The 16,776-nt window shown below is 47.5% G+C and overlaps 1 protein-coding gene across 2 annotated transcripts in view; it reads left to right on the top strand.

Annotated features, from left to right (window-relative positions):
- The window catches only part of LOC135819827 (sushi, von Willebrand factor type A, EGF and pentraxin domain-containing protein 1-like), a 219,165-nt gene that overhangs the window by 17,958 nt on the left and 184,431 nt on the right, over nucleotides 1-16,776 (top strand). For both annotated transcript variants that reach the window (XM_065333108.1, XM_065333107.1), the window contains exons 4-6: nucleotides 2,251-2,433; nucleotides 10,078-10,248; nucleotides 14,898-15,068. In XM_065333108.1, the coding sequence (XP_065189180.1) occupies nucleotides 2,251-2,433; nucleotides 10,078-10,248; nucleotides 14,898-15,068 (525 nt within the window). The remainder of the gene's footprint in view (nucleotides 1-2,250; nucleotides 2,434-10,077; nucleotides 10,249-14,897; nucleotides 15,069-16,776) is intronic.

The raw sequence follows: 16,776 nt of genomic DNA, 5'->3' as shown, positions 1-16,776 counted from the left end.
GAGGAATTCTATCATTCCGGGATCTCCTGGATAGAACCCGTGTCCGGGTGGCGCGGTACCTACAAGCCCACCCAAACGTGCCACTGTTGGCTGCTGTTAAGCGCCATCACGACAATGATGTGGCACCGTCAAAATCAGTTACACGTCAAGCCTCCAGACTTCTGGGTGAACTTGACCTACCCGACTTGGAGACTGCCACAAAAGTAATTGTCAAGAAGGCCATTGCTCTCCGGTGCCTGGCCGTTATCCAAGGTAAGCCTCTCCATGGCCAGTTCTGGAGACGAGCTTCTGATGCTGGCTTGGACCTGGGCTTGAGTTTTCGCTGGCTGAAATCGCCAACGATCAGGCCTGCGACAGAGGGACTCTTGCTGGCTGTACAGGATCAGGCCATTGCGACCAGGCACTATCAGGTCACGGTCATTGGACGGGGAGACGTTGTGGACATTTGTCGAGTTTGCGGCACTCGCGGAGAAGCAGTTGATCACATTGTGGCCTGTTGCCCAGCCCTAGCCAAAACACTGTATATCGAACGGCATGACACGCTCGTCAAGTTGGTGCATTGGGCACTATGCAAGCGGCATGGTCTGGGTCAGCCGGGAAGCAACCCGCTGAAGCATCATCTTGTGCCTGTCACGGAAAATCCTGACATGAAGCTCCTGTGGGAGTTCAATATCCCAACGGATACGCAAGTGCGCCACAACCGTCCAGACCTGGTGTTGCGGTCCAGCACACAGGTGCTGCTGATGGATGTCAGTGTTCCACTGGACCAGAATGTGCCCACAAAAATCGCCGAAAAAATAACAAAGTACGCTCCCCTTTGCCAAGAGCTGCGGCGCATCTGGCATGTGGATGATGTCCGCGTTGTGCCCCTGGTTGTTGGGGCGCTTGGTGGACTGACTGGTGTGTCCCTGTCACACTTTGTGTTGGCATTGGCAGGCACTCTGCGCATTGAAAGGGCTCAGCAATGTGCTATCCTGGGCACGCTGAACATCATCAAGTCGGTTCTTGGCATTCGGCATTAGGCTCCTCATGTTACGGGTAGAGCTAGTCTGTATAAACCTCCAATACCGCATTTGCTTTGACATCCATGAATGTGCAGTATGACGGTTCTCACAGCCTGATTTTTCTCTTGCCATTTGAGTATGTCCAGCATTCATCTCTTCCTCTATTTCTACAGGTCTATTCCTGTACTGGTAGTCCATTTTTGTGATTACTCTTTTTGTATTCGAATATGTCCTGTCCTCCTCCATCTTTTTGTATTCGAATATGTCCTGGCATCCTCCATCGTACTGCTTATTTCTGTCCGTCTCTCAGTTTCTGCGTCGGCTTTCAATATTTTTGCTTTGGTTTTTACAATCCTTTTTGCTTCGGCTTCATTGCGTTGGCCATTTTTTTTTCTCTCATTACCCTTGGTCTCTTTGGCCCGGTGATGGGGTTCTTACCTCATGTCATGACAACGTGAGTGAAATAAAGCCAACATAATAATAATTAGGGGTCAAAGGGGTGTTCCGGGTACCCTGGTACCCGCCCGTTAATCTCTGGTACCGTTAGTAAAAGGGTACCCGTTTGGATTTCGATGATCCAGTCAGTACGGAACAACACCGCTGGGATCGCGCATTCCCGGCGGGAATCAATTATTTACAACTCCACCCTGCCGGCCTGGATGTCTGCATGCATTGTTGTTGCATTTTCGCACCTAGTAGGTCTGCCTCTGCAACTATCAGACACAAATAAATTCGCGAATCACAATGTGATATCAAAATGCATCCGGAGACCAGATACAAATGTAAATTAAAATCATTATTTATGTAAAAAACGCGCAAAAATTAAACATGGCTGCTAAAGGGTACCCGTTTACCCGCCCGGTAAGAAAATTACCCGTTCATTAGTTAAAGGTACACCCGTTTGACCCCTACTTCATAGCTGTGTGGTGTACACCGGGCTGAATGTATGTATGTATGTATGTATGTATGTATGTATGTATGTATGTATAACTCATAATCACAAGGTGATCGTAGAGGCATTAATCAGCGAGAGAATTAGTGGTGGTCAATTCTTCAGCCTTGCAAGCTGTTGAATGGTGCAATCCCAGCACAAGCTGCTATGGCTTCTGCTGTAGTATCGCTATCATCGCCTCCGGCAATGCGTGTGTGTGTGTGTGTGTGTGTGTGTGTGTGTGTGTGTGTGTGCATGTGCGTGCATGTGTACGCGAATGCGTGTGTGTGCATTAAATCAACTATTTACAACTAGCAACTACATGTTCTGCAGCACCACCAATCGCTAACGGCTATCTTACTTTCAACAGTAGGAGTTTTATGGATGGAGGTTCAACAACTGCCAATTGTTTTCCAGGATACCAGTTGAATGGAACAGCTGCTATTACTTGTACAAGTGGCCAGTGGCCTAGTAATGCTTCTCTTCCAACTTGTACACGTAAGTTGAATGAACTAGACATGATACAATACATTATCTTCTTCATAGTTTTAACCCTTTCAGGATCACAGTGCATTTATAGCATCTGGGCACTGTGATCCAGTGCATCAGTGCAATTGTGGAGACAACGGCAAAGATATTGTCATAAAATGAACTCGGATGGAGAGCCAAGGATTATTTGTAAAAAGTGAAAAGAACCAATGAACTACAAATTACGCTATAATGTCCACTAACAGCACCAGTCACTCAACAATCAGAAAACATTGCACGACACTGGCCGACTGTACTAAGGTTTTACAACTAGCTGGCTAGCCGCTCTAGCACATCTTGAGTGCGCACTCCAACAGTCTTCCAATATCCGGTATGCCAATTTCTGTTGGCTCTTGAAGGGATGGAAAGGGTTTTTTGGTCATGTTCACCTACCGAAGCACCATTGAAGGGGTGCACAAGATATATTCTGCAACAGTGAGAGTGACAATGTATGACAATAGAGTAATTTTGAAGAACTAGGGTGTGTCTACTTCTTGTGGAACTGATGAAGATAATACAAAAAATTAATGATGGCAACATGAGAGAGTGTGCATGTCTTAGGTGGAGGTGTGACTACCCCCTTATCTAAATCTTCTCCCCAGCTGAACCCGTTGATTATTAGCACTCTGCTGTAATGTGGTGTTATTGAAATAGTGTACATGTGAGTACTGTTCTTGGGCAGTAATAGGTCAATAACGTGCAGCAGAGCTGGCACAAATACCCGCTTGAGCACATGGAGAAATGGACTCGGTTGGAGAGCCAAGGATAAATTTATAGAAAAGAATTTTAGCAATGTTATTGCATGAGCTGCTTGTTTAGTAACTGGTGGTGTTAGTGGACATATTAGTGCGTTACTTGTAGTTCCTGAAAGGGCTAAGTGTGTACATGTGTGTATGCCTGTGTTTATGTGTGCGTGTGTGTTTGTGTGCATATTTCGAATCAACTGTTTCCAACCAGCCACATGTCCTTCAACACCAAACCTCTCGAACGGATATTACATTACAAGTAGTAGCGATTGCTAATTGTTTTCCAGGTTACCAGAGAAATGGACCATTGGTAATCACTTGTATTTTTTTCTACAAAATCCACATATCTCCAGATACAGGGGTGAATGATGGAGTGTGGTGGTGGGGCCCATTAATCTCCGCCGACCTGAGGTCTCGGCCTCATAGCTCCATGGACGCACCAAAGGGAGATTGGGTAGGGAGGATTAAATTGAAAAAGAAAACAGAAGAAAGAAAATGGAAAGTTTGTACTGCTCAGTGAGCAAAAGAATAAGTTGAGTATTGATAACGCTGTTAGACTTTTAAATTCAAGAGGAGACTGTCTGTGAGGAGAGATTACATGTATGACCAAGCAGGGTAGGACACTGTACCCTCTTACTCGCGTATGCTATGAGTGGCCCAGTGCCAGTTCGTTCTGAGGAGGTGGTGGTAAGCTGCTGTCTTGAATTTTGGATGTTCTTTGGGTGAAAAGGGTGGGAATGACAGAGGAAGGCAGCTGGTTCCAAATTGGGATGATGGAGTGGGGAAAGGCTCGGCTCACATTGTTCCGGGAATTGGCCGGAAGAACATTCTGTAACTGATGGGGATGCACGGTGGACAGTCGTACAGCCTGGCAGGTGAGGCGTGTGGTCCTGGGTTGGTGTGTCGGGGGTGGAGCCATTCTCGAGAGAAGAGAGGGAGAATTATCGCAAAGGGCTTTATACAGGAGGCAGAGGGCAGCGATGGTGCGGCGAATTATGAGGCTAGGAAGCCAGCATTGCGGATGTATTGCCTTGATTGCTCGCTCCTGCACCCAGTCCAGCCGGTTCAAGTGGGAAGGAGCTGCAACCATCCAGACGATTGGGCAGTACTCCATAACCGGCCGGACAAAGGCTTTGTAGGCTCGATGCCTGTCAGGAATAGCCAGCAAGTGAAATGCCTTGCGCAAGGCTCCAAGTCTCTGCGTTGCTCGGACTACAACAGTTCGGATATGCTGGCTGAATTTTAGCTGATGGTCAAACATGACGCCGAGTACTTTGATGGAGGGCTGCTCCTCGACAGGAGTTCCATTGAAGACAATGGGGGATATTGGCCAGTCCCGAAGATGGTGGGAAATTGTAAGGGCCTGAGATTTGGCTGGCTCGCACTGCACTTTCCAATCCAAGCCCCAACTGGATACTAGGTCAACAGCAGCCTGGAATACTCTAGCGTTGTCAGGAACAGCAGTGAGAGTTGCAATTTCGGCGTATAGGGTTGTGTTGTCGGCGAATGAGGCAAGGCTGGAGCCGATTGGGAGGTGGTCTTCAAGGTCTTTGACGTAGACCAAGAATAAGGTGGGGCCCAGGATACTGCCCTGTAGCACCCCAGCCTTAACTGAGCGTCTGGCTGATGTCTGGCCGGAGATGAGGACTTGAAGTGTGCGGTTGCAGAGGTAGTGTTGGAGCCACCGATGAAGGTCTCCCGAGATGCCATACACTCTAGCCTTGTGCAACACACCTGTGTGAGACACCCGGTCAAATGCTCCAGCAATGTCGATGGCCAGCACTCGAGAAGCTCCTTTAACTCCTGCGGTGTGCACCCACTGGTGGTGGAGAGCAGTCAGCAGATCTGCTGCACTGTGGCCGCGACGGAAGCCAAATTGCCGTTCTGACAGGACGTGATTCGTCTCCATGAAGTTGCTCATTGCCCTGTTGACTATGGTCTCCATGACCTTGGAGAGGACGCTCAGTAACGACACTGGTCGATAGTTTGATGGCGACGATGTAGACTTGCGCTTTTGGACTGGAACCACGTTTGCAGCCTTCCAATGTTGCGGCTGGATGCCGGAGCGAAGATAGCTTGTAAATAGTTTTGAAAGCGGTCGTGCCAATTCTGTAGAGCAAGCTTTCAAGACGCGGGCAGGTATCCCATCTGGACCAGTGGCCTTGGTGGGGTAGAGCTGGCGGAGAGTTTGCTCGACTGTGGTCTCGCAAAACCGGACGGTGCAGAGGTTGCGGTCAGTATGTGGTCGGACGTGAGGAAATGGAGTGGATAGGTCGTCTGTCCCTAGACTGCATTTGTTGGCGAAGTGTTCGTCCATGCACTTTGCTTTGCTGCGGTTGGTGTCGTGCTCCGTGCCATCGGTGCTGCGGAGAGTAGGTATGGATGGGCTGTTTCCGTCGCCAGAGGCCTTCTTGATGGTTCGCCACCATTCACCAGATGCCATACACCCAGAGGCTAACTTCTGCGCCAAGCTTGCTGTGAATGCCTGCTTGGTAGTTTCCAGGCAATGGTTAGCTGAGTGCTTGGCGACATTGTAACGGGCTTGCAGCTGGGCACTTGACCAGTCGGCGCAGAGTCTCCTCCATGCTTATTGTTTCTGTGCTACAGCCTCAGTGCATTCCGGTGTACACCAAGAGGGATTAGATGGTTTCATTCACAACTGCTTAGATGGCATGTATCGGCGCATTCTTTCCAGAATGTTCTGGGTCAAGTGCATACACATTGCATCAGGATCATCACTGACGGTGGACTGCCAATCTGTCGTTCTAAAGAATTGGCGGAGTCTGTCCCAGTCTGCGCGTTGGTAACGCCAGACAGTTCTGGTCACTGGTGGTTCCTCTGTCGTGCTTACATGAAAGTCAGCTAGGACACAGGCATGGTCAGAGTTTCCCAGAGGTGCTAAGGTATTGACTATCGCATCTCCCGGTAGGTCAGTCATTATTAAGTCGAGTGGGTTAAGGCCCCTGGTGGGCTCATGCACGTGCTGCTCCAAGCAGTGAAAAGCACACATGTCTTCAGTGTACACACCTGCATGAGTTGTCTTGGTGCTGCCGAGGCAATCCACGTTGTGTACGTTAAAATCTCCAGCCAATACCACATATTGACAAGGTTTACGGGCCAGGTCTATGCCAGCACTGATGGCTTCAAGGGTACTGATGTCATTGTCGTGGCAGGAGCCAGAGTGATATGCAGCACACACAGCCACTGACTTCTTATCCACAGTTCTGACACCCAGCCATGTTAGCTCCTCATTACCGACCTGGATATCATCGAGTTCCCGGAGGGCCAGACCGGCTTTAACCCAAACCGCAACTCCTCCTCCATGAGCTGTTCGATCCTTCCGCAGTGGGAGTAGTAGCCAGGCAAGGACAGTTCGGAATCAGTAGCCTTCTCAGGGGTTAGCTTGCTCTCTGTGACAATGGCAATGTCAGGTTGGTGAATGTGTACAGCATGGTGAAAGTCACCCAGTTTACTCAGTAGTCCAAATGTGTTCGTCAGTAGGATCCGAAAGGATCTAATTGGAGCTTTGAGCTTGAGTGTCGGAGGACTCGGAGAGAGCGTCACTGTGTGAGCCGGACAAGTTGTCCCCCTTCGGACGCTCACGGTGGCGCCAAACCCGCACGTACAGTGGGCGAGGCCAAAAGTTTGGAGCAGTGGCGATTTCACGTTCAGTCGCATCGATCATCAAGCGGGCAGACACTTTCCCATCTTCTGTGGTGCGTATGCTGCACTGGTGAACCTTCACCGGCTTGTTCACTGCTGCAGAGTGTTGCTCAGTGAATTCCTTGACACTTTCTTCACTGCTATGTTGATCGACAAGTGGATGCTGCAAGTGAATCGCCTGGCGGAGGTGGCTTCCAACCAGCCACATGCTGCGTATGAGGTGTTTGTAAAGGGCCTCGTGTCCAAGTGGCGGTATCACTTGCGCGTCCTATCTTGCCCGGCGAATCTCTTTGGACCGTCTCGACGCCGCCATTACGACCAAGCTGCTGCCAGCGCTCAGCGGCCATTCCTGTTCGGATGAGTCGGCACTGAGAAAGCTGCTATCGCTACCAGCGCGGTTTGGTGGCATGGCAATCCCTGTGCCCTCGGTGGAGGCCAAGAAAGAGTTTTCTGCATCCAGATTGATTGTGGCTCCTGTGGCTTCCTGCACACGACCACCAGCACCCCCAACAAGCACTAATGAGACTACCCAAACAGACCAGCTGAACGAGGCAATAGCCCTCAGCAGGCAGGAGGCCGGGCGTATTCGCAGGGAGAGAGCTACCCAAGCGACGGATTTTACGGTACTACTAAACTTCTATTTGAGAAGAGTGGTTTACTGCCGCTAAATTCACAGGATGTGTGTAATGCTGACACTGAAGAGACTGTGAAGGAGACCTTACAGAAAAAGCATCCTGCCCTGGCCGAGCCTCAGCTCGGGTGTTCTCCTTCCTGGTGAGCCATCAGAACCTTAATCCATTATTTATGAAGCGGCAGATGTTGTTAAGAAAAGAGTCATGCAGTCCGCCGGGCCTTGATATGCAGGCATGGGAACGTATGCTGTCCTCCTTCAAGGGTGCGTCGTCCAACCTTGCTGCTGCCATGGCTGCTGCCGCAAGGAAGTTGTGTACGGATCAAGTCAGAGGTGCAGGAGTGGATGCATTTTTTAGCAGCGCGTTTGGTGGCTTTCAACAAAAAACCCTGGCGTACGCCCCAGAGCTGTTGGCGAAGTGTATCGCAGGATAATTGCCCAGGCTATTCTGGCATTGCTGCTGCTGTTGTGCCGCATCAGCTATGTGTTGACATTCCCTCGGCTTGTGAACCTGCCACTACAGAGGGTTTGCATTACGATTTGCGGAATTATTTTTCGGAATGTGGCAGGAGTCGAAAAAGTAGTCGAACTTTCGGAAGTGTGGCGGCGAAAGTGCATGGTTTTCCGAAAATGGATTTTCGGCTCTTTACTGTTTGGCAGCGCGTATTTGAATAATTTTCATGTGTGTATTTTTGTTTTCTGCTGCATCCATGATCTCCCTGATTATAATTATTTGAAAATTGTCCACGTGTGTAGTTTTGGTTTTTGCTGGTTTTTGCTGCTCTCGCTCATCTCGCCATGTTGACTAGATCTTCTCACACTCCATTACACTCTATCTTCCTCTGCCATGGAGCCTACTGACATTATAAGACAGTAGTTCGCCAACCTCGTCTTCAGCTGTTGCATCACTCAGCCCACCATCAGTCCGTCCTCAAACCGCACAAATTCATTTTGACCTGCACATGGATTTGATCCTGCTCAGGCAACTCAAATTTTGTGCTCAACCCCTTTTGGTCGCGGCTCTGTGGGATCCGAGGAGACTGCAAAGGTTCTAGTCTCGTGAGACGAAAAGTTTGCTGGTGTCACCAGGAAGTCCGTCAGAGACCACCACGCTGCTGCTGTTGAATGTTGGACCAGCACGCCTCAAAACCGAATTTGTAAGATTCGGACGCAAAACGGTTTCGGTTTTGGCGCCTTCGAAGCTCTCCATTTTGTTTTGCATGGCAACCCTTGGAAACGAAGTCGAATCATATCTTCGGAATGCAAAACACTGAAAATGCCGTTTTTCGGCATGCACTTTTTTTCGGAAAAGCACAGTCGAAAAACATTCCGAAATTCAGAATGAAAAACCACTCTAGTATCTCGGTGCATTCTCAATATTCCAGTGAGGAGACTGATGCAAATCTCCTCATTGATGCTATCATCTATTATGCCTTATTGCGAAACTATCTAACTGTGCCAATAATCTTGAATTGGGCTCTAAAGAAAATGTAATATGGTAACTAATTAATTTAAATTCAAAGCATAACATCTGGAGGGTAGCAAGAGGGAAAGTGGTTAGGCGTGAATTTGTGTGGGTGTGTGTGGGGGGGGGGGGGGGGCTGCATGCGCGCGTGTGTGTGTGTGTGTATGTGTGTGTCTGTGTGTGTGTTTGTGTGTGTGTGTGTGCGTGTGTGTGTGTGTGCGTGTGTGTGTGTGTATGTTTTGGCGTGTTTGTTTGTGTGTTTCAGTTCGTGCACATGCATGTATGTGTGTTTGTGGGGGGGGGGGGTAACTGGCCAGAAAAAGCCACGTTATATCTGTGTGGTGTAGACCAGGCTGAAAAGTGGCGGCCAATTCTTCAGCCTTGCAAGCTGTTGAAGGGTACAATCCCAGCACGAGCTGCTATGGCTTTTGCTGTAGCATCGCTATCATCACCTCCGGCGATGAGTATCAGATAGTCAAGTGATGTGTGTGTGTGTGCATGTGTGTGTGTGTGTGGTTGTGTGTGTATATAATTATATGTGTGTGTGTGTGTCCCATAGGTTGCAATGGTATGTGCAGTCGATTTCCACTCGAGAGGCTGCGGGTTCAATTCCCAGCGATTATGGTCACACACGTATTTCTTCTCTTTCTCACTCTCCTAGCTCTTATTTCATTCTCCTGGTTGGTTACCAACAGCCAGTGTATGCCGGAGTAGGTGTTGTGGCGTGTGTGTGTAAAAGAAGGAATGAAAATGGAAATATTAAAATGAAAAAATGACAAAATGGAAAATAGGGATTCACTGGCCAGATAATGCCACTGCAATCAGCTGTGTGGTGGATACCAGGCTAAAATTAGTGGCGGTCAATTCATCAGCCTTGCAAGCTGTTCAATGGTGTAATCCCAGCAGAAGTTTATATGTCACACAGCTGTTCACTATCATAACTTCCGCGATGGGCAGGTCTAAGGTCTGAGGTGTGTGTGTGTGTATTTGTGTGTGTGTGTGTGTGTGTGTGTGTGTGTGTGTGTGTGTGTGTGTGTGTGTGTGTGTGTGTGTGTGTGTGTGTGTGTGTGTGTGTGTGTGTGTATCTTCACTCGTATGGTGGCGTACAGCACTCTCGACATGCCCTCCCCTCACTGTGGATAATGGAGATGTGTCAAGCGGCTCAGGCAACTTGAACAACATTCACGGTGTCACATGTACTTCTGGCTTCGAGCTAATGGGAAACTCAATAGTGATCTGCCTTGACGATGGCAATTGGTCTAGCATACCTGAGTGTGTCCGTAAGTGTGTTCTCTACTTTACATGTGTGCCGCAAATTGATATTCGGTGAAACCACTTTAACGATATGGACACTGAACAAAGTGAATCCAGGATGACAAAATGGAAGGACAAATTGTTATGCGTTGTGAGTTATGACGAACTGTCTACTTTTAAAGAGAGCATGTCTGAGAAAACCAGAACATATGTGCAAGTCGATCTCTCAGATTTCGCTCAAATTTTGCAGGTAGGTTTGCTTTGGGGTGTAGATCGACATTCCAAAGCCCGCGCAAAATCTTTTGAAGGGAACCATGACATTGGCATACCCCTCAATATTGGCCCAATATTGGCACGATTTATGGGTCTACAAACGAGCCACGGCACAGCGTACAAGAACAAGCTACGAACAAAACTCCATCAAGCCAATATTACCTCACCTTAGAAGAGTTCTTGGGGCAGCACCACTTAGCCACGGCAGCATCTCAGAAGACGAGGGCAATCATCCCTTGACGCCACAAATGATGGTCTTGAAAATAGCCAGATTACAAGCGCTGATAAAACGGCGAGCTTCATCCTCAATTAGCAAACACTATACACCAGCAGATAGTAGAACACCTCTTCTAGCACTGAGGACATGTCCCCCATCATCCTTTTTGGGTTTTCTTGAAATATACAATTTTGAATTTTTCCACTGGACCATTCTGAAATACGTCCCAACTCATACCTGCGCAGGAAAGCTCGCCCCTCCGCGACGTCTAGTCAGCAATTTCTACTCCAACACCACTCCCAACGCTGCAGAACAAAGTGTATTGTTGACTCTGACAAGGAAAAGCAGCGGTGATCACTTGTCACTCCAAACAACAAGCTTCTCCTTGCGCCACCAACATTTTTTGGTGCAACAGTTGAGGCAAAAGTGACTGAATTTTTGCGTGTAGTATTTGGATTTTACTGCAAGAATAATGATGAAATCATGTGGTCCGTGACACAAGAATGCCAGGTCTCGTAGATCACGGTTCAGCAGTTGTTCCGAGTCACCTTGATCAAGCGCACCTGCACTTACATGGATCACCCGTTGATCTAGATCGGATCAAGTGCATCTTGATGTCCAGCTCAAAGAGCACGCATGTCGTGTTGTAGGCCTTCCAGCCGGGACTTTCCCTCAACATGCAGCACACAGACTAGGGCGAGCAGGGTCAAATCACGTTGTTCATGACGTAAGAAATCTGCCATGTGGGCGCGCCACATACCCAACCAGTGTAGGCCGAGCACTGGTCAACTCCAAGCCGCAAGCGACCTTGATGGCATGGACAACGGTAATTCCTTGCTGTTGCAGATCTATGTGGATCATCAGCATGTAAACTAGCAGAAGTTCCTGTTGAACCCTGTTCGGGATGAGCGAGGTTAGTGTGAAAAATGCATCCCTGTTCTTACTGCAAGAGGAAATATCTCAAAGAATTCTTGCCAATGCAATACTGCTAGTGCTATAACGATAGTTTCTGAATGTTCTGAGCAGAGCATGCAAGAAATATAATGCATCTTACCTCCTCCCTCATGGTCCGTTTCGAATAGCGCCTCGGGAACGATCGTGATCATGTGCATTGTGTCGTGCACCCGAAAGCATTATTGTACGTCACAATGAACGTGAATTCTTCATTCCTCTTGCAGTAAAATCCAAAAACTTACACGCAAAAATTCAGTCACTTTTGCATCAACTGTTGCACCGAAAAATGTTGGTGGCGCAAGGAGAAGCTTGTCGTTTGGAGTGACAAGTGATCACTGCTGCTTTTCCTTGTCAGAGTCAACAATACGCTTTGTTCTGCAGCGTTGGGAGTGGTGTTGGAGTAGAAATTGCTGACTAGATGTCGCGGAGGAGCGAGCTTTCCTGCGCAGGTATGAGTTTGGACGTATTTCAGAATGGTCGAGTGGAAAAATTCAAAATTTTTTATTTCAAGAAAACCCAAAAAGGATGATGGGGGACATGTGCTCAGTGCTAGAAGAGGTGTTCTACTATCTGCCGGTGTATAGTGTTAGCTAATTGAGGACGTGGCTCGCAGTTTTATCAGCGCTTGTAATTTGGCTATTTTCAAGACGATCATTTGTGGCGTCAAGGGATGATTGCCCTCGTCTTCTGGGATGCTGTCGATCAACACCCGAAAGCAAACCTACCTGCAAAATGTGAGCGAAATCTGAGAGATCGACTTGCACATATGTTCTGGTTTTCTCAGACATGCTCTCTTTAAAAGTAAACAGATCATAATGTTAGAGTAAAGAAAATACAACCAAGAAACTACAAGTTACGCCATAATGTCCACTATCACCATTAGTTACTATACAATCAGCTCATGCGATAACATTGCACGACACTGACCGACGGTACTGACGTTCTACAACTAACTACATGTAGTTTCTTGGTCCTATTTTCTTTACTATACATGTTTCCTTGGCTCTCCATCCGAATGTTAGAGTAGTGCAACAACAAGGAAGAAAACTGACAGGGAGTACTGAGGCATCGAAATCCATGCCACCAAGCTCCTACACATATACTGGGCTCAATCAAACAACCTTATAACTTGGAAGCAAAACCCTCTGTTCTTTGGATATTGACAAAAACCAAAAAATCGAAAAACAGGAACTGAAACCCCCTTAAAACAAGGTACAAGACCGATGGGTGGCTGCTGCTCACAATAATACAGCACAGCCGAACACACTATACGAATAAGCGTCTCGGAGAAAATAATTTTAATAATTTTAGCAATCAGCAGAATCAGCGAAGCGGACATCGGACGTAGTATTGAACAAGAATAAAATATGGTTGAACTCGGATGTTGAGCCAATTCAATTATGATAAAAAAGGAAATCTGGTTACGTTGGTGGACAGTTTGTGATAACTAGTAACATTTTGACCTTTTCCTTACTTTTCGTAATATAATATGGAGAATAAAATTTCTTACCATTTTTTCTAGAGACAGTCATTAGGGAAATACGTCTCAATCATGAATTCTAGCCGTGAACAAGAATAATATAACCATGGAAGAGTACGAAATGCACTATGTGCAAGAAAAATCGGAAGAGAGAAGGTGAAGTACGAAAGACTAGAGAAGTGTGAACTATTAACAGGGTAGACGAAGAGAAAAAAATTGTGATGAAGTGAGAAATATTAACAATGCGAGACAATGAGAGGGCAAAGTGTAAGGAGTACGAGTGTGAGTATGTATCGCACATCGATCCAAACTACCTAGTACTGTTTAGCCATCCAACTTTCGTCTGGTGACTTGCTGAGTCCCTCAAACGAATCGATGAATTCAGCCCGTTGAATGCCGGGCGGCCATCACAAAGGCCATCTTCAAGGGCCAGCGCCTCCATATATACCTTGTCGCTATGCTACCAGCACTAAGACATCATGGGATCCTTGCCCTCGAAGACACTCGAATACTAATAAAGCCGCCCCAAGCGCCACTTGCTGAACAACAGCCCAATATGACGAGACAGAAGTACTGCTCATCTGGAAAAAATGGAGGGGAACGAGGTGAGGAGAGGACTAACGAGGAGAGGGTTAGGCCCCGGTCACACCGAAACAAGCCACTTTGGGCTTGTTATCGCTGGCGCTCAGCTGGCTTGCGTGATCCTTGTGACGCGGTCACACCAGACCTTGAGTGCAAAGCTTGAATGGCTTGTTTTTCTTACCCGCCAAATAATTTTGAATATCTCGAAACACACCAATGTTTGCAAGAAACTGGAGAGCAGAACGTTCGCGATCTAAAACTGTACTTGTTCTAGTGTTCAGTTTTGATGAAGAAGCAAAGGAAGCCCGGATTCTGAATTGCGAAGTCGTGCTCTTTTTATTTGTTCGGTGTGCATGGACGCGATGGTTCGGGTGGTGTTTCCTGATGTCGAGCTTTCTGCCCCGCCGGTTGCCGTTATTGAACTCATTTGCAATCCACTCTCTTCTTCGTACCCGGCTTTCTTCATGATTTCGGTCGTGAGTGTGGTGCCTTGTCTTGGCCTCAAACCACAGCTCCAACAATCTACGCAGCAGTCTAGAGGCACAGCGGCAGAAATCCATGGTCGTCGGACAAAATCCAAATCAAACTGAATACAGTGTAGTTGGGGTAGACAGACTCACGGTCAAAACCAAAGCCAAAGGCACATGGATAGCACGGTTCCACGGACACAAGAAAGAACATCAGTTCATCATGTCAACTACATGGTGTGCTCCGGAGCTCCAAGCGCACTCAAATTATTTTTTGAATTTCGGCTTTCAGCCGCTTGTACAAGCTGTGGCTGAAACAAGCCGGAAAAAAACGGCTGAGAGTCAGCCACGGCTGAAAGTCGCTTGTAGGACATTTTTCAGCCATTTCCATGGTAATAGTGACGTAAACAAGCGCTTGTTTCGGCTGAACGGCTGAATCGAGCTCGGTGTGACCGCGGCCTAAGGGTATAGGAACAGGGACAGGGAGCGGTAGCAGGCGAGCAAAAGCCAGATGAAGAGTTCAAAGGAGAGGAATTTGGCTGGCTATACCTGGGTCTGACTTCATCTCAAAGTGCGCTAGCATTTATGATGAGTATCATCATCCCCGATAGGCAAAGTAGAATGCAAAGACTCTGTCTTTAAAATTGATGATTTTTGAGAACTGAAGCCCAGCAGTACTGTGTTTGTGGTTTGTTTACACAGAATCTGTGGAGTGCAGCTCCCTCACGGTTGCCAATGGACAAGTCTCTCAAGGACAGAACACGGTTGGCAGTGTGAGGACAGTGTCGTGCGATGATGAATATGAGCCCAAAAGCGATAGGACAATAGTCTGCTCGGTGAATGGCAGCTGGTCCAGCAGTCCAACGTGTCAAGGTGAGTGTGCGGCAAATCTTGCAAGTACAAAATTTACGACCCTCCACTTACTGTGGACAGCCGTAACAGAACCGTAGCGGGAGTAGACAATTGGGTAATTAACCTAAGAAATGACTTGGATTCAAATTTGCATCCTTAGCTCTCCTTATTGGCTTTTCTTGACAAATGACCTTCCTATTTCGTGCGCGATCACTGCTCTGATGTGTCTGAACAACGCAGAGCAGCGGCTTTTTTCTTTTTCTTTTGCAAAACAACCATGCATACCATACAAATGTTTGCCGTATCGATCGACTGAAGTTTGTTGAAATTGGAAAAGACGACCATCCGCCATGCGCGCATTTCAAGAATGCGAGTGTATCTCTTGGGGCCGTGTTTGACAAGCGCTCTGAGAGCAGTAACATCACCCGTCCAGGCTGGATGTCCCGGGAGGTTTTGCAGTGTAGTGTGTTGAGAAAAAGAGCTCCGTTGAGTCCTGCTAGTTCAAAAATATATCGTCCACGAATGAAGAAACAAAATTCTCCAAACAGAGAGGAAGCCTTCTTGCTGCCGACACGGCGACAGCGACTGTCACAAGGACTCGTCAGGTGCGATCAGCTGATTCGCCTGGCCGTGAGAATCACGGCATGCGTAAGCTCGCGCCTGAGTACTCATCTGAGCGAGAGTGAATCTGACGCGAGCAGCGCTGAGATGAACAAACCGAAGCTGCGATATCGTGCAATGGAAATTGCTGCTGCTGGCGTATCGCCGATGGCGAGGTGTTGGTGTTCAATGGCGGTATTGTAGAGAGCCTACATTTCTTGTAAAGACGTAGCCCTTACCTGATTGTTTATCGTACGACTTCAGCTCCATCACGAACTTGGTATGCCCTTCGTGCTGTGATATTCGTGTATTTCATTCGCAATTGTATTTTCTCTCAACTTGAAGGGCTACCATGGGCCCTATCCTTGCCTGGACCTAGTCATATTTGAATTTTCTGGACGCGTTCAGGCACACAGATTTTGAAAATATATGGTTTACCCATACCTACATCACATGGTTCTTGAGTTATTGCTGGTTGTGTGTACATGTATTTGCGTGACCACCCCTCACATACATTGAGTTAGACCGGCAAAGGGTTAACTAATAAACTAAACCCTACTAATAATGAGGAAAAGAGTACAACTGAAGTGACACTGGACAACAAGACAAAGGGGAGTAGGGGCGATGTACCGATGTGGTTTGTGAGGCTCGTCTGCTCGGAGATCTCGCAATTATCGCGCACGACCAGGCATCAATAGAAATGCATCTAGGGAGGGTGGGAGGGAGATCCAGTGAGATTAGAGAGAGAGAGAGCGATAGAGACAGAGAGAGAGAGAGAGAGAGAGAGAGAGAGAGAGAGAGAGAGAAAGAGAGAGAGAAAGAGAGAGAGAGAGATGATAGAAAAAGAGAGATAGAGAGAGAGATAGGAAAAGAGAGAGAGAGAGATAGAGAGAGGTAGAACGATAAAGAGTGATAGAGACAGAGAGAGCCGCTTGAAAGAGAAAGATAAGCGAGAGAGCTTGGAAGCTCAGGGCCCTACGCTATGCTTTTTTTTGCTATTATGCATGTTATTAGAAACGTTCTTTTTGCACTTGAATAGTTTTCAGGCAACCAGCCTACACTCAAGAGAGCACTGCATTTCACACAAATCCATTAGAGGTATCGTTTCAACGTGTCGGTCTTCATGACC

The sequence above is a fragment of the Sycon ciliatum genome, chromosome 6 (assembly GCF_964019385.1).
Source record: "Sycon ciliatum chromosome 6, ocSycCili1.1, whole genome shotgun sequence".
Taxonomy (NCBI): Eukaryota; Metazoa; Porifera; class Calcarea; order Leucosolenida; family Sycettidae; genus Sycon; species Sycon ciliatum.
The sequence above is the reverse complement of the archived record's forward strand: the minus strand, read 5'-3'. Positions and strand labels throughout refer to the sequence as shown.